Genomic DNA, 16,223 nt, shown 5'->3' with positions numbered 1-16,223 from the left:
TCCAACCTCGCACATATCTGTGCAAGAGAGTCAAAACGAGAAGGCTTAATTGAAATGAAACATAATCATAAATAGCAAAAGCTCATTTCCACTCGCTATTATTGCAACCCGTAGTTGACGAGACCTTCCCACGACAATGACACCAAGTAAACATACACATTGCTACTTCTCCGCTCCTTCTTGTGATGCGATGTATGTATCAAAACATCAAAACACGAACTTGATTTTGTATTTTCTCTTCGCAAGGTTCGCTTACAACTCGCAGTCCTCGTCAGTCACATAGGCGACTATGTAGCAATGTCTGCTGGGAAGGTTGTGATGTAATGTTGTGACTCATGGTGGGGTGGTTGGAAAAGTTGAGTTGGAAAAGGAGAGCGAGGAGGAAGGAAGTGAAAGCAATATCGCTGCAGGGAAAATAGGATACACGATAGCAACTTTCTATCGCCCTCCCCCATGCACTCCATGCTTTCCCTGACTTCTTCTTCAGCTAAATGCCGAGGAGCAAGGATGGAAACAACGACCGACCAAACTGACGATGCGTCAGTGTCCAAAGCAGCCAGAGGAGTTGTCGGTCGGCCGGGCGAAAGCCCGTCGCCCGGGTTCTTTCTTACCATTATTTTATTTATTATTGTGCATGCTCTCCTATCCGCTCGAAACCAGATTGTTGTCTCTCCCTCTCAGCCAGCCATGTCGCATGCTGCCTTACGTATTGAGCTATGGTTGCACAGCCAAAAATCAGAATGAGTATGTGCTTTCACTCTCAGGCAGTCCAGCCGGTCCGGACTATCTGTTTCACAACCAATAATAAATAACACGAGGAAACAATTACTTGAAATCTACTAAAAATGTCTAAGGAAGAACCACTGCTTGATGAGAGGTTGCATGGATGCGCGTAATAACTAATCAATCATATATAGAAATGGTTCTGCAACAATAAACTTTCAATTGATGTACGGAATTTTCAAGGTGGGAAAAGAAGGAGAGGTAAAGCTATGCAAATGAACTTCAACTTTGCACTCGTTGCGTAAAGTGATAACAATAAGAGCCCATCAGACCGGAAACAATTCCGTCAATTTAGTACATAGTTTCTTAATTTCTTAATAGTTGGGTTTGGAGAAAGCAGGTGAAAGGAGGCGTTGTGAGACTGGTTTAGCATCGAGCGCAGCCGAGAGCGGAGGTTTTCAAGTTTTCTTCGCTAGTGTCATTCTCCTCTCAGACGGCTTTATTCACTTTATCAATTTTGCGAATTTTGCGAATTTGTACAACCCACCCCCAACCCCTAGTTACCTAAAATTCTATATTTGAGACATATACAGCAACGGAATTAGGCTAATAGTTCTTTTGGGCTTTCTTCAACTTTGGGTAGGGATAATTAATAACTGGGAAAAAGTGCAAGCGGTCTACTCTAGTGTAAAGTCAAAGAGGTTGAAAAATGGCGTTGAACAATTTATTCGGTGGGAGGAGTCGCGCTTCAAACCAGGCCAAAAATGTGGTTGAATTTCGAGCAGGGAAAATGACTTTGAAGGGTGAGTCTTATTTCTTATATAAAAGATATATTTCGTATTACTAAAGGTTTAAAGTTGTAATTGCAATTTATATTTGCTGTATGTAGGAAGCATGGTGTTTCCAGACAAGAGGAAAGGTCAAGTCTATGTCTATCAATCTGAAGATGGGCTTACCCATTTTTGTTGGAAAGATAGAACTTCGGGCGTCGTGGAAGACGTAAGCATAAAGTCTTTTTATAAATGGGTCTCCTTTCGTTTAATATTTATTAATGCTAATGTATGTTTCTAGGATTTAATCATCTTTCCAGAGGATGCGAGGTGAACAAAAATTATTTGAGAAATTATAGGGATTGACAATTGAATTATTTATTAGAAAAACCTGGGTTATTTAACATATTTCGCAGTATATGAATCATAAGCATCCCACATTTTATTTCAACTGATTAAAACAAGGGAGTTAGTTAACATTTCTCCGAGCACAACGACAACTTAGAGGAAGGCTCGAGTTTTTTAAGAGGGAGATGCCTAATTTTATTTCGTTACCTTCTTCTCGCTTATTCTTAATGGACTTGGCTTGGGAACCAAGTGTTGTTTTTCGGGTGTAGTAAATGAAGTTATGACCCACTAGGAAAATCCTTAGAATTATCACTGAAACTCATTTTGATTTAGAGGGGAGATTCAATTCAGAGTTCAGACCATGATATTTCGATAGTTTAGTGATCCCATTTATGTTTGTTGAATGAAGAAATGCTACTCTGTAGCTCGAAGACTTATCATGACTTCTCTGTTGACAGCTTCTCCAAAGTGACTCAATGCAAGGAAGATTCAAGAGTATTTCTCCTCAAGGTATGGTCGAATGCGAATTAAGAATACATTTTTTTACATTGTAAATATTTGTTTCACCATTTTTTAAAATTCTAGTTTAAGAATTCTTCAAGGAAACTTTTCTACTGGATGCAAGAGCCTAAGGTTGACGTCGATACGGACCTTGTTTGGAAAGTAAATGACGCCATTAACAATCCTGGTGGATCAGGTAGTAGCCGTGCTGGAGGGACAAATAGTTCATCGGCAACGACATCTGAACAAGAGATGCACACTTTGCTACAAAGCATGTCGCAAAGTCAGCTCATGCAACTTCTGGGGGGTAGTATATCGCTTTGTTTAGTTGTGCTAATCTACTTGCAGTCAAATCTAATCTCTTTGAAATTTTTGCAGGTATGAATGATTTGGAAGGAGCGTCAAGTCTGCTTTCGCAAATGGGGTTGGGACAATTGGGAGGATCTTCTGCTCCCGGTGGAGAAAGTCGGTCTAGCGGTGGGGGTAGTGCTGGTTCCACTGTTACAAGCAACTCAACTGCACCCACTGCACCATCCACGACCACAAGCAGCAAAAAAGAGGACACCTCATCTGCGTCCTCAAAATCAGGAGCATCTAGTTCTTCCAAACCCCCAGTTCAGCTTCATCAACTGCAAAAGATTCTTAGTGGCATGCAGCAATTGCCTGCTTCAGGTATGTAGATATTTATATTACTATCATTAATCGAGCCAAGTCATATAAGTAAATGGTGATACACATGTAATGTTAAAACGAGTGATAAATTTTGTTGCAGTTGATCTTGCAGCTGGCGTGAGCAGTGACTTTGTGAAACGGATAACCTCATGTCCAACAACTGTCCAAAAATTAACCCCGTTGCTTCCAAAGTTTGGATTCTCCGAGGTTGTTGATTCTGCCAAAGACCAAGAGTCCGATTCTAAAAATGTCGTGGATACGCTTATCAGTCCAGCGTTCCAACATGCTTTGAGCTCGTTTTGTTCAGCCTTTCCCTCCGGTCAATTAGGACCCTTGGTGGAGCAGTTCCAGTTTGGGAAAGATGCAATTCAAGCTGGTAAGTAGTACTAAAAAATAACTAAGTTACAAAACATTACATTTCCACTTCATTCATTTAGCTCAATCTGGAAACCTTGAAGCCTTTCTAACCGCGGTAAAAAACAAATTAATTATTATTTTCTTGAAAGCTCGTGCTAATTTTTAAAAATTATTTTCCAGATTCAAAAAGAAGCGGATAATAAAACCCAAGAACCTCCTGTTGAAGTGCGTTCATTACACTTGCATTACATATAGTAGTATTATTGTATACAGCCAAGACGAATTATTATTCATGCACAAAATTTGTATATATTTTTTGCAGAAACCTGAAGACATGAATGTAGACTGATGACATCTGTCCAGTGTAAGGAATCGTCACGTTCACCTTCCACGTATCAATTATTAATTAGTTTTGAATCACTTCACACCCCTTAATGCTTAATAATATCCTCTCCCTTTGTAAAAATTATGCAATTTGCTACAATTTGGAAAATTAAATATCACAAATATTTGCATTTAGTTCCACAGTTTTGCGTTATTTATTTATTTGGTCACATACTGGACACGGCAAAATAGCCAGTTTTATTAGTTTGATACAATATGCAACAACACTGGACAATAAGTTATACATGTTTCTACAAGAAATTATTAAACTAATAATGCTGTTTTTTTAGTGAGTAATTATCTACCTATTGTTTGGTGAATAAAGCTAAACGTGAATAAAATACACTGTATATGTACGACAAAAGTAGTATGTAAAAGTACGCACCGGGGGACCAGGCAAGAAAACAAGCATTTATACATAAATTATTAGAAGCCTGATCTAATAATAACTTCTTGGTTATATTAAAATGTTTGTGGTCATGTCTTTCCAATCAATCTCAAATTTCGATTAAAAATTAAATCTAGAGCATGCAGTAAGTAATCCAGACTTGAGTATACTTAATTACATTTTGGCAATTGAAAAAACAGTGTACGTAAATGTGAAATTTAATTATTTTACACTCCCACCATCTCAGTCGGCACTGTAGTCAGCCCCTTGGCATGCACAGTTGTCTTGAATTGTTCAGGAACAGGGTATTCGGCCTGAAAATGATTAGAAATACAAATATTATCCTTGGATAAATATGACCCCATTTTTAGTAATGCAATGCCAACTTACAAAATCTCCATCTTGTTTTGGAACCATTACGTTCAGAGCGGATGATTTGGCCTATGAAATTAGAAAAAAAATCTATAAAATCACGATCAACTTGATTCCTACTTTAATTCTTTTATCGTGTCAGTATTATACAGGATCATGCTGGACCGTGAGAAAATTTTAATTAAATAAATAACAGTTAGAATTGTATGATACGACGAAAAAATATCAAATCAAAAAAATTATAATTTTTGCACAGCATTTAACACTTACCGACACAATTTCCACGTGCATCGACTCCTTGCTCAGAAACATTTGAAGACCATCCACTTTGTCAATTGTTATTGTTGGTACAGCTCCCATGACCTAGTTAGAATACATCGTCAGTAGAATACTAAGTGAATACATGAGAGTTTAACTCTGATGAGAGAATAAATATTATTGTATTAACCTGCATTTGACAATCTCTACAGTTGACAAACTGTATATATGATAGAATAGAAACATAAGATTATTAGTTCATTAAACAAGTTCTGATATAACTGCCACTGAAATTTGCAGAATTGTAAACAAAATTATCAAATTGAGTTGAGTAGTAAACAAGTGACTCCAGGAATGATAATTATTCTTCAATTACGGTGGCAGTCTGTTACAAAAATCTCAGACTAACCTCCACAGAGGCAACAAGTGAATCAAACACGATGGCCGACTTTACGCAAGAGTCGACGACGATTGAGTTCAATTTCCCTTTAACTGTGATGGTCGAGTCTTTGCAAGCAAATAGATAAATGACTTGATTCATTTCAACATCTTCGATTTTGAGGTCTCGTTTTCCCACTTGGTATTCCACAACCCACTTCTTGCCTTCCAAGGCGAATTTTGGAGGTTTCGAGACGGGAGCTTTAGGTCCGGATGACCCGTTGACAGATGATGATCCAGTAGCAGGTACAACTGCACTTGCACGAAGACTTGGATTTTTATGAGTCTGCATTTCTGCAGATACTTTCTTCAGTCCTTTGGTGACATCTTCACCCTTGTTTAATTCGGCAAACAAATTAGCCCGCTCATCTGAAACTGTCATTGATGACAAATCCGGCATTTCGAATGCAGGAGGTGGTGGGGGTGGCTGTGGACCACCTGTAGGACCTCCAGCCATTGCTTGCTTTCCCCATACAAGTCCAGTTGTGTGATTTTTCTTGACGTAAGCCTGCAATGCAACTAATGTTCCAATCCACGATTTCGCCCATTCAGCATGTCCTGGCCTGAATTACAGGAGAATTAATGTCAACTTTACGTCATTCACTAAAATGACTCTTGATTGGATAACACTTACTTTTCTTTAAAGTCTTTGAGTACACGATTTGTATAAAATTGTCCAGCGTCATTCATTTCTTTGATATGAGGACCAGGAGTTGGAGCCTAATAAAAATAGTACGCAAAGAATTAAATAAACTACCAATACAACATGAAGTTAACATTAAAATAGAACTTTACAATTGTAACCCAAGCCAATGCAGGAATACTTTCAGAAATTCCGGACAAATGATTGAATACAGGACTTGATCTCCGCGATTCACGAAATTTTTGAATTTCTGTAATTGCATTAGCAGTCGGTCCAAGCAATTGTTGGAATTGGGCGTCTCCAGGTTTCGCAAAACGGGTAGCCGTGACTAAGAAATCTCGCTGAGCCCTGTCGAATAATTTAAGTCAAATAAGAAGCTAAACCTTTTGTTTACAGAATTTTGAATGAGCATTACATGAAGGCTTTTTGGACAAGGGCAGCATGTTCCGCGATTTCACCACCAAGCCCTTGAGCTACTTTCAGATACTCTGAGAGACAGCCGTCAAGAACATCTTGGTCGAATTCAATAACACTCGGAGTCAAATCTATAGTATTAGGAAACATAATGAATCATTTATTATTGTTAAAAATAAATTAAAAGTTGTAGCCAAATGTTTATAACATCATACCCTGGTTTGCCATGTCGATTGTTGTCGTTGGATTATGATGAAAACCGTTCCCGTTGGTTTCAGGTTTCTTTGTGACAGAATTATTTGTCGACGATCCGTTGTTGTAGGAGGCTGGAGGAGGAGATGATTTGATTAATTTTACAGCTGTACTGTTCTGAGAAGTGCTTATAGTGTTATCAGTTCCTACAAAATAATCAAATGGGTATACATTTCAATCAAATAAATCCTATATGTAGAATTCTATAATTATCAACTCTAAAAGTTTACGCTATTCCACAACATGCATACTCCAATTCGAGCAGCTTCTTCCACCCACCCGTTCTTTAAAAACTTGGCAATAGTAATAGGATACAAACGTCTCTAGTAGATAGAATGTGTGCAAAGATTAATGTTTACTGACAAGCTGAAAAAAACATAATGTGCAAGTGGGTTGCCAAAACTAATAAAAAACTATAGCACTTTAACCTTAACCTAGTCAAGTTAGATGATCCCCCACACAAAAACGAGCTAGAAAATGATGTTTCTAGTTTTATAAATTACACCCAAACGTGAATGGCATATGTATTAGTGTTAATATGATTGGACACACTTTTAAAGTTAGATATAGATACATTCATAGATTCAACGTCATTATCTGCATTAGCCAGGCCGGAAGTTGTGGACATTACGAATGCGTCACTTTGATTATTCAAAAGTAGTCATTCATCATTGCTCAATGCTCTCATTGCTTTTATATGTATGTATAACCACATTTGACATTATGGCTATTAAAATAATGATGCATAATGAATAATTATTTTTTCTCAGCTTTGGTGCCTTTGCTCATTAAATGTGTTGGTATTTAGATTGAATATATATGATGTAATATACATACTTGCTTCCCAAAAATTTTTGAGTTTTCCATACTCCGGAGTGGATTTGGGTTCATTGCTTGCCATCGTCAAGTTATATTTTCAAATTAAGTACAAGAAGTAAGTATATATAAGCTCGATGAAGATGGTTGATTTGCAGACTGACTCCGGTGGTGGTCGCGTGGTGGGTGGAGACGGAGAGATGCGTAAGTGAGGAGTGGGGGGCGGCAGCAGCAGCGAGTTAAGGTTTGAGAGAAATACAGAAAGGCCGGACCATTACAGGAAATCTATTAGAAAACTACAAACAACACACAGAAAACACCAGTTGAGTCATTAGTTTACTTTTCACAGCAAACTATTACATTCTTCCTTAGTGCACCACAAACAAGGCAATGAATAGTAAAAAAAAAAATAATTTTGCATGGTCCCAACCAAAAGTGTTAAAAACATGCAAATAAAAGCAAAAGTCTACGCATAAAATATGATATTTAATAAGCATTTGTCAATGTTAATAGCACAAAAAAACTATACAAACCAAATCCATCAGCAGAATATGAGAAATAACATTCATATGAATAGTAATGAGAAGCAGCAGTATTTTTTGTTGGTGAAACTTGTAATTCAAACAAATAAAGCATGAAACACAGGCAACGATTACATAAGCCCTGGTTCGGGCTAAAAATGAACAGAAACTACCCCAATTGCTTACATATCCTTCGAGCGAATTTTTGAAACATAAATTGAACACTTAATTTTGCTGCTTGAAATATGAACCGTCGCACTTGTTTAATAATATGAAGTAGAATAGCACAAAGGAATAATACAAGTAGATAAAATCGCCCCACCCAATATTTCGAAATTTTGAAGCTGTTTCATAAAACCGGCTAAATTGCTAACCTTTTTTTCCTGCTGCTTCCTTCCTTCCTCCCGTTTCGTCTACGTGGAAGACTTTTTTATTTTGCTGTTCCTGTCTGGCTAGCTGGGTGCACCGTGTATGTGATCCAATTTATCCTATTAAAACAACTTGTCTTATAATCCGATTAGCCAATCGTAGTAATTTCCGAAATGAGAAGAAGAATGGAGCTTTTTTATCAAGTATTTTGACTTTTACTCAAAGTGAAGTGGTGATGATCTGATGATGTTATGTTGGTGGATGAGTCACCCTCGGTCATTGCATTGAACAGCAGCCAATAGCCATTTCCACCACTAACACATCACACACGCATAGCATCAACTTTCTCAGCTTCGCATTCGTCTACAAGTTTTTTGGCTGCAGCCACTTTCCCAAATCCATCACGATTTCACAGCCATACGAACCCGCATTCTGACCACTCTTTTTGAGCTCATTTCACCACCACCACCGGCAGCTACAAAAAAAAAACGCCGACGAGAGTGTGGAGCGAGTCCTCCCTCCTTTGCTTCTTTTGATTGAGGAAGAGACGACGGGAGTTTTTATCCAGCTTCTCTCTCGAATTATTGATTTGTCGTCGTCGCAATAATTATTTAATCCCGTTTTGTTGGATATGGGTGACTCTGATGACGATTACGATCGTAAACGACGAGATAAATTTCGTGGAGAAAGAAACGACGGATATCGCGGAGGGCCAGAGGGTGGAAGGCGACCACCACAACAAGACGACATGAGAGGAGGAAGAAGGGACGATTGGGGAAATGACAGGTAAAAATTATCTATGCATATTACGTATGTTGTACGTACGTAATAATTTATTATTAGTAAATAAAGTCTTAACATTATCAAACTTTGTCTGGTTTTCAAGGGACTGGGGGCGAGGTAGAGGCCCGCCACGACCAATGGACTATCGACTAGGTCATCGGGTTCAACCACATGAATTCAGTCCTCCAAGTAAACGACCTCGTGGCGATTGGGACCGATACAGCCAAGATTCTGCCTATTCCTCAGGCTACTCAAATTATGATGCCCATCCGCCGCAGCATTATCAACCGTCGTCCCATTCACACAGGTAGATAGAATTGATAGAAAGCAATATACAGATTATAGACAGATTAGCAATATCCAAGTTTATTTCTAGATTTTTGTATACAATTGATAAATAAATTATACGTTGCGCTTATTCTACTACAGGGATGGTGGTGGGGGTGATGGTCATCCGCAACCGTTATCATTCAAGGCATGGTTATCCAATCAGGATGACTCCATTTCTGACCAGGACGCTTTGGCTAAATACAACGATTACAAGGCAGAATTCAAACGACAGCAATTGAACGAGTTTTTCGTTGCTCACCGAGAAGAGGAATGGTAAGGAATTTGACTACATTTTTGGCTCTAAAACTGACAATATCAATTTATGAATTGCCCAGTCTGTGGACTATGATAGCTCTCATTGTTTAATGATTGGTCTCATAATTCTTAATATGGTCTCTAAATAACTGTTTTCAACAACAGCATCAACGGGGAAGACAACAGAAAATATAATTATTTGCTAAAGTGGGAGAAAATATTATTAATATATATTATATACATCTGTGCAAATCAGAACATATTAAAACCATCAAAATTTAATTGTGCGATTAATATCGAAATGAGGAATCTAATCCAACTAAAGTGATATTTCACAAAATTATAATCATAAAAAACTAAAATTGCAAGGACTATAAGCCCCAGACATTTTGTTGAACCCACCCACTGACTTTATGTATCACACAGCGAGGTAAGAAACTAATCTGTATAGCTTATCACAATCAATCAATCAACTTTATTTCTCTAAAAAACGATTTCATCAAGCTTTTCTCCCCATACTTTCCCCGATGAAAATGGTATTTGTTTGTTGCAATGTGTGCGGTCTGAATTATTCTGAATATCCATTGTTTGAAGTCTAATGTGGACATCTTCTCGGACAGTGAAAAATAATATAATACAACTCGAATGTATCGCTCCATTACATTGACATTAAATTGTATTTACGGTTACAAAAGTTAAACGAAGCTGAATAACACAAATTCAAGATAAATTGATGAACTACTAGTGCGACTCTAGAATGAAATGAATTATATGCAATGCTAATGTAGAATAATAATATTTAATAATTGTAATAATAATAATAATTTTTGATGATGCGTGATTCATATACAGCACATTTTCTACTACCAAATACATATAATGTAATACAAGTAGTGGAACTCGATTTTACTACACTATGTCACAATGTCACTAATGAATGATTAGAGCTTGTTGTGTGCAACTAAAGTTTGGTTGATTTCAATATCTAATACTCTGGTCTCGCTTTTAATTTAATTTCAAGGTTCAAGTTAAAGTACCATCCAGAGGACAGCACAAAACGCAAGGAAGAACAATATCAAAATTTGAAGGTTAGTTCTTATACTATCAGATATTTGCATAAACTTTGATGATAGAGTGAAACCTGACACTGAAGAGTCTTCAGTGAAGACCATCAACTAATAGTACTAATATGGTTTATCTATATTCACAGAAACGAACAAATCTTTTCATGGAATTCTTGGAAAGCGGACGGTTTGAAGGTGCCTCGCTGGATTCTACCAATTCTGAAAAGCTAATTAAACTGATGGATTGGTTTGTTATTCGTATGGAGGATGGAACTGATGAAGATGCTGCAAAGTTACTCTCGGATGAACCTAGACCAAGGCGAATTTCAACTGTTAAACAAGAGGAAGAAGCTGTAATTCCTCCGGTTGAAAAAAAGGCAAAGGAAAATGGAAATAATAAAGATGATTCCGAGTAAGTTTACATTTTGTTCGTACGTACGTACCACGACGCTGACTGACAACTAACACCCATTTACTTATGCGTATTAAGCTCCATGTTATACAAATTTACTATTTTAAGTCCCTTACTGTATTGTAGTGGAGAAGCGTCCATGAGCGAAAATGAAACAGCCGATAAAAATAGCGACGAGGAAGGCGAGACTAAGAAACGGAAGCGGTCTACATCGAAACCTGAAGTGGAAGATGATGCAAGCAATCTAGCAGCAAAAGATGAGGATGAAGATAAAGTAGGCTCCAATGGGGAAGAAGCAGGTTCTGACGATGAAAATCGACCTCCAAAAAAACGAACCAAGGAACGTCTTCAAAGTGGTGGCTCGGAAATTGTATCTGGTGGGTCCGAAATCGAGAATGATCAGGATGGGGGCGAGAACAAAGGGAAAGACAGCAATGGAGATGTTGTTGTGGAGAAGAAAAATGCAAAACAGGGACTCCTTCCTATTCCTGGAGAAATGAAAAAGAAAGAGGAGGACGAACTTCCTCAGTTACATCGCACAGCATCAATTTTCTTGCGCAATCTATCCCCTTTGGTTACAAAGCTGGAGGTAGAAGCAATGTGTAAAAAGTACCCTGGATTTATGCGAGTAGCTATTGCTGATCCCCAGCCCGACAAGAAATTCTTTCGACGTGCTTGGGTTACGTTCAAACGAAACGTCAACATTAAAGGTTGGTAAATACCTACTTTTAAAAATTCCTGTATACTTAATTATCCATCACATACTAATTACTCTTATACTTTATTCGTTTATTCATTGGTTGGAGTTTAAATTGTATTCGCAGAGCATGTATAATTTACATTTTACATTTAAAAAAGGCTAAACGACTTATGCATGCTTTTATCATTTTATGTTTTAGAAATCTGTTGGAATTTGAACAACATGCGCCTCCGAGACACAGAACTTGGTCCCATCGTCAACAGGGATCTGAGCCGGCGTGTTCGTACAGTAAACGGAATTACTCCTCATAAGATGATCGTGAGGAATGATATTCGCCTAGCGGCTAAAGTTATACAGCATCTCGACAGCAAATGGAACTTGTGGGACGAAGATCGGCAAGCAAATGACAAGGAAATCTACGGGGTTTACTCAACTAACCCAGTGCTAAAAAATATTACGGACTACTTGATTGAAGAAGCTTCAGCTGAAGAAGAGGAACTTTTGGGTTTGGGTTCCAGCAGTGACGGGGAATTGGACGGAGAAGGAAAAGATGATAGATTGAACACTATTGAGCGGTACTTTAACCATTGTTATTTATTTGTAATTTTAATTCATAATACATGTATGTATTAAATCAAATTCTAAACTGGCTTACTTTAACAAAGTTATATATGTGTGTAATTAATTAATTGATTATATTGATGTATTTCAGGGATGAGGAGCTAATCGGTGTTTTGGATCGCTTGCTGTTTTATTTGCGATTCGTCCACAGCTTGGATTACTATAACCATTCAGAGTATCCTTACGAAGATGAGATGCCAAATCGTCTTGGAATAATTCATGCTCGCGGAATGCCTCCAACTGCAAAGGTATTGCATACATCCACACACGTACACGATTCAAACAAACTGTATATACCACTATTTGTTTATTTTCAGGTTAATACTGGAGAACTTCAAGAGTATAACCGAAACTTTGAGCAGAAGATTTCGACCTTTGTTCAGCCCATAGTTCTGTTGACAGACGAAGAGTGCAAACTGCTTGGGACAAAGGAAGATGAAACTGAAACTGAAAAGTTTATAACTGCAAACACTCAAGAGTTAGGCAAAGAGAAATGGTTATGTCCATTGTCTGGCAAAAAATTTAAAGGTCCCGAATTTGTGCGAAAGCATATCTTAAATAAGCACGGAGACAAACTAGAAGAAGTAAAGAAGGAGGCAAGTTATAGTAACATATATATGTTTATTGGCTGCGGGCTAATATTACAAAAACATGCATTTCAACTGGCTAATTTCTTGTGATAACGAAATGAATTTACATAGGTAATATTTTTCAACAATTATTTACGTGATCCAAAGCGACCACAGTCACCCGAAGCAGCCGCTAGGCAGGCTCTACAAGAACGACCTCCTCCTCCTCGACGAGAGCCGATGCCGGAACGGGATTACCCTCCCGGCCCACAATATGGCAGCTCGTAAGTTAAATACCTTGTTCTCTTAAGATTAGTTAACAAATTAGTGTCTAGTTAAAGTTAATAATTTATTCATGTTTTATTAGGTATGGAAGCGGCGGTGGTTATGGGATGATGGGAGGTCAAGGAAATTATGGCGGAGGTGGTTATGGTGGGCCACGCCCTTACGGAGGAGGTGGCGGACCTCAATTCCGTGATTATGGACCACCTCGTGGAGGACGACCATTTCGTATGGGGTAAGCACTAGTATAGAATGGAACACTTAATTTTTTGGGGCCTAAAGTATGTAATAATGTATAGTGGACGAGACCCAGGAAATCGTGGAATCGTGAGCTATCGGGACTTAGATGCACCGGCAGAACCGGACGATTTTTAATTATTCAATTTAGTGTAGTAGCTAATAACTAATACGACTAGAGCTAACACTCAAGTCTGTTTACTTGTTAAACTGTAAATTAGAAATAAGTCGTGAAAATATAATTAATTGTTGTCTTAAATTTTCTGTATCAAAATTGTTTTCTATTTATAATAGTTCTCTTTTTGGTTTCGGCCGGGTAAACTTACCATTGAGTCGTTTCTTTTTGGATCGTCCCCTTCTCGTGAAAAAAGTATTTTACATTTTATTTTCACTTTACTAGCTTCAACAACTTGAAATATTTGAAATACAACTAAAAAATCTTATTTATCGGACAGTTATGTCGTTGCAATTGTGACGTATGACGTACACCCATAAAGTTGTTTAAGAGTTAAGCTAAGCATAATGTATAAAATCATACTAAATAAATCTGTAGTTGATGTTTATCGTTGTTATTATTATTATCTAGGGTTTAATGAAATAAATAGTGCTTTATCTAGTAGATGATATGATGTTGTTTTCATACATTGCTCAAAAGGATATGAGCATGTTTTATTCCGGGCGTTGAAAGGTCTAAAATTGTGGAGAGGCATGAAAAATGAGCAAAAAAGTCGCACTGAACAGGATTCGAACCTGTGCGGGAAAACCCATTGGATTTCGAGTCCAACTCCTTAACCACTCGGACATCAGTGCGGGTGTGTGACGTTCTAGTTCCTCTTTTGGTTCTTTGGTAGGTGTCGGTGCTTTTGGCGTACGTTGCATGGCGTTTTTCAGACTGATTAAAATAAATCATTATTACTGTCAAGTCACCCCGCTTTCACTGTTTTCCCACTTCATACAAACTCCACATTTTCATCCTCAATCACATTGTTGGAGTTTCTTATTTTATCTCTCCACATAAAAATATAAACTTAGTTAGTTTCATAGTAGTCAGTTTTAATTATGGATAAATTCGTGATTCGGCTAAGCTCCACCCCCTCGACCTCAAGTACTACTGCCTGTGCCAGCAGCACCGTTGACTCTCCTCCTCCCTCGCCAGCAGAACAACCCCCCGTGAAGAAAGCAAAACCTTCCATCAAGGTCACCCCACCACAACGGGAAACTTCGGTTGATTGGAGAAGCAGGGTCATTTTGAGTGATGACGATGAGGTTGGATTTCTCAACTCGCAGGAAGAGTTTGAGAATTTGTTTAGCGAGGGTAATGGTTGTTTTCCTCATCCTCTTCTGAGTATGCAATTCCTCAAATTAATATATACAAGTAATTGTAGGTCCACCCACCCCCTCCTCATCCGCTATTTTGCCCACACCGAGCCGACACACCCAATCTCCCCTCTTCACAGTACGAATGACAATTTTTAACCACCTCCAGGAGAAATATCCCTTGATTGAGTTCACCTTCGATACTGTCGAGTCAACTGCCGAGTACAAGGATCTCATGGAATTGTGGAATAAACATTTCAAAAAGTTTGAGAAGAGTGACCCATGGAAAGCGGCGTCTCCACCCGGTGTAACGTTTCTTCACGACAATCAACCAGTGGGAGTGAAGTATGTTGGGGGGAGATTGTTTTATAAAGTCAAGAAGGGGGGAGAGAAACTTGTGTGGAATACCTCTGTCGGATCCAAATGCAGGGTGGAAAATTGTCCTGAGAGGACTCATGTATGTCATTATTTTGTCATTGTTTTGTTGGAATCATCTCTAATTATAAAATTATAATATTTATAGTTGGAAGGACATTGCTACAAGCACAACACAGTGAAAAGGGAGATTTTGATGATTAGGGACGTGGCCAATTTGGACAAGGTGAACATGGCCTTCGTTCAGCCGGAATTGAGGAAGGAAAGGTTCACTGATCTCGGATTAAATTTATGTCTACGAGGAGCGCATTACGATGGTCGGGCATTCGGCCAATACCTCGACAAATTTCCTAATGCGTGGTTTGTAATAGAGAAACGTTGGGAAAATCTCACCATGGAAAGCACGACGAAGTTTCAAACTTTAGAGGTATGTGATATTTCTGAAAAATTCCTCAATTCAATTATTAAATAAATATAACATTTTGTTCCCCCCCCAGATTCTAATGTCTCTCATGGTGTCATTTCACAACTCTGTCGCTACAAAACCAGCAGAGCAGATCAAACTCATAAATTGTGACATGTGTACAAAGTCTGGAAACTTGGATGACGTGAACAAAATTTTAGCGTTAAACAACGTTAGGCCACAAGGGGGTTCTCGTCGCTAACATGTTGGGAATGAAGACAGTCGGTGGTCACGATGTTTACAATTTAGCTGAAAAGTTCACCCATTTCGATCATGGCTGGGATGAAGATATTTTTAAAGATTTTTTTGTCATGATAACGGGTAAAGATATTGTTGTAAAGAAAGATAAGCTCAAAACTGTTCCGACAGAGGTGGATTTTATGGTGCCGATATATAAGACTGTAGGGGCTGGGGAGAAGAAGCGACAGGTTTTAGATACCGACAAGATGAAAAAAGAGGGTGTTCAGAAGAAGGTTTACGAGAAACTTATTATTAATTGGATTTAAGAGCACTTGTTAAACTATGTCATGTTAAACTATTATATTAATAAATGAATTTGTTGGACCGGATAGGCTAGACACGCGTGTCT

General features: G+C 38.2%; 4 protein-coding genes and 1 non-coding gene across 10 annotated transcripts; 3 read left to right on the top strand and 2 right to left on the bottom strand.

The window, feature by feature from the left end:
* Positions 1-1,186: 1,186 nt before the first annotated feature.
* LOC110845770 (proteasomal ubiquitin receptor ADRM1) lies at positions 1,187-3,890 on the top strand. Its single transcript, XM_022092272.2, has 10 exons — positions 1,187-1,526; positions 1,613-1,722; positions 1,795-1,823; positions 2,300-2,351; positions 2,427-2,649; positions 2,721-3,014; positions 3,115-3,390; positions 3,452-3,486; positions 3,552-3,596; positions 3,694-3,890. Exons 1-10 carry the CDS (start codon positions 1,433-1,435, stop codon positions 3,718-3,720), a joined length of 1,185 nt encoding a protein of 394 aa, XP_021947964.1. The 5' UTR covers positions 1,187-1,432; the 3' UTR covers positions 3,721-3,890.
* A 1-nt stretch (position 3,891) lies between these two features.
* Positions 3,892-8,481, bottom strand: LOC110845769 (adenylyl cyclase-associated protein 1). 4 transcript variants are annotated; one of them, XM_022092267.2, is made up of 11 exons: positions 8,232-8,481; positions 7,358-7,632; positions 6,484-6,666; positions 6,270-6,399; positions 6,007-6,202; positions 5,846-5,931; positions 5,183-5,774; positions 4,964-4,993; positions 4,786-4,878; positions 4,534-4,584; positions 3,892-4,457 (listed from the first exon to the last, which is right to left on the bottom strand). In XM_022092267.2, exons 2-11 carry the CDS (start codon positions 7,419-7,421, stop codon positions 4,371-4,373), a joined length of 1,512 nt encoding a protein of 503 aa, XP_021947959.1. In that variant the 5' UTR covers positions 7,422-7,632; positions 8,232-8,481; the 3' UTR covers positions 3,892-4,370. The 4 variants fall into 4 exon arrangements, with proteins under 4 accessions (XP_021947959.1, XP_021947960.1, XP_021947961.1 ...); XM_022092268.2 differs by having other exon boundaries at positions 6,484-6,594; XM_022092269.2 differs by lacking the exon at positions 7,358-7,632 and having other exon boundaries at positions 8,232-8,479.
* Positions 8,482-8,700: 219 nt separating this feature from the next.
* LOC110845964 (serrate RNA effector molecule homolog) lies at positions 8,701-14,103 on the top strand. Of its 3 annotated transcripts, none has more exons than XM_022092528.2 (12): positions 8,701-9,012; positions 9,113-9,316; positions 9,439-9,612; positions 10,616-10,682; positions 10,805-11,070; positions 11,197-11,780; positions 11,970-12,345; positions 12,483-12,639; positions 12,709-12,987; positions 13,093-13,244; positions 13,328-13,477; positions 13,525-14,103. In XM_022092528.2, exons 1-12 carry the CDS (start codon positions 8,858-8,860, stop codon positions 13,529-13,531), a joined length of 2,571 nt encoding a protein of 856 aa, XP_021948220.1. In that variant the 5' UTR covers positions 8,701-8,857; the 3' UTR covers positions 13,532-14,103. The 3 variants fall into 3 exon arrangements, with proteins under 3 accessions (XP_021948220.1, XP_021948219.1, XP_021948221.1); XM_022092527.2 differs by having other exon boundaries at positions 8,706-9,012; positions 13,542-14,103; XM_022092529.2 differs by lacking the exons at positions 8,701-9,012; positions 9,113-9,316; positions 9,439-9,612 and adding an exon at positions 9,872-10,024 and having other exon boundaries at positions 13,542-14,103.
* Positions 14,104-14,208: 105 nt separating this feature from the next.
* Trnas-cga lies at positions 14,209-14,289 on the bottom strand. The gene has a single exon. It is a non-coding gene; the product is annotated as a tRNA-Ser (tRNA).
* A 143-nt stretch (positions 14,290-14,432) lies between these two features.
* On the top strand, positions 14,433-16,212 carry LOC110847819. The gene is made up of 4 exons (XM_022094827.2): positions 14,433-14,794; positions 14,865-15,253; positions 15,320-15,598; positions 15,669-16,212. Exons 1-4 carry the CDS (start codon positions 14,539-14,541, stop codon positions 15,834-15,836), a joined length of 1,092 nt encoding a protein of 363 aa, XP_021950519.1. The 5' UTR covers positions 14,433-14,538; the 3' UTR covers positions 15,837-16,212.
* Positions 16,213-16,223: the final 11 nt, after the last annotated feature.

Source organism: Folsomia candida, unplaced genomic scaffold, assembly GCF_002217175.1.
Source record: "Folsomia candida strain VU population unplaced genomic scaffold, ASM221717v1 Fcan01_Sc003, whole genome shotgun sequence".
NCBI classification, from domain to species: domain Eukaryota; kingdom Metazoa; phylum Arthropoda; class Collembola; order Entomobryomorpha; family Isotomidae; genus Folsomia; species Folsomia candida.
Note: the sequence above shows the minus strand (reverse complement) of the source record. Positions and strands in the feature narration are given on the sequence as shown.

Excerpts from the sequence above, each read along its gene's own strand:
- LOC110845770 (XM_022092272.2), top strand. The coding sequence starts at position 1,433 with ATGGCGTTGAACAATTTATTCGGTGGGAGGAGTCGCGCTTCAAACCAG. Across the intron at positions 2,650-2,720 it reads GCTCATGCAACTTCTGGGGG|GTATGAATGATTTGGAAGGA; the intron begins GTAGTATATCGC and ends AAATTTTTGCAG. Across the intron at positions 3,487-3,551 it reads TTGAAGCCTTTCTAACCGCG|ATTCAAAAAGAAGCGGATAA; the intron begins GTAAAAAACAAA and ends ATTATTTTCCAG.
- LOC110845769 (XM_022092267.2), bottom strand. The coding sequence starts at position 7,421 with ATGGCAAGCAATGAACCCAAATCCACTCCGGAGTATGGAAAACTCAAA. Across the intron at positions 6,400-6,483 it reads AATCGACATGGCAAACCAGG|ATTTGACTCCGAGTGTTATT; the intron begins GTATGATGTTAT and ends CTAATACTATAG. Across the intron at positions 4,879-4,963 it reads GTAGAGATTGTCAAATGCAG|GTCATGGGAGCTGTACCAAC; the intron begins GTTAATACAATA and ends TATTCTAACTAG.
- LOC110845964 (XM_022092527.2), top strand. The coding sequence starts at position 8,858 with ATGGGTGACTCTGATGACGATTACGATCGTAAACGACGAGATAAATTT. Across the intron at positions 12,346-12,482 it reads AGATTGAACACTATTGAGCG|GGATGAGGAGCTAATCGGTG; the intron begins GTACTTTAACCA and ends GATGTATTTCAG. Across the intron at positions 12,988-13,092 it reads TAGAAGAAGTAAAGAAGGAG|GTAATATTTTTCAACAATTA; the intron begins GCAAGTTATAGT and ends GAATTTACATAG.
- LOC110847819 (XM_022094827.2), top strand. The coding sequence starts at position 14,539 with ATGGATAAATTCGTGATTCGGCTAAGCTCCACCCCCTCGACCTCAAGT. Across the intron at positions 15,254-15,319 it reads ATTGTCCTGAGAGGACTCAT|TTGGAAGGACATTGCTACAA; the intron begins GTATGTCATTAT and ends TAATATTTATAG. Across the intron at positions 15,599-15,668 it reads CGAAGTTTCAAACTTTAGAG|ATTCTAATGTCTCTCATGGT; the intron begins GTATGTGATATT and ends TTCCCCCCCCAG.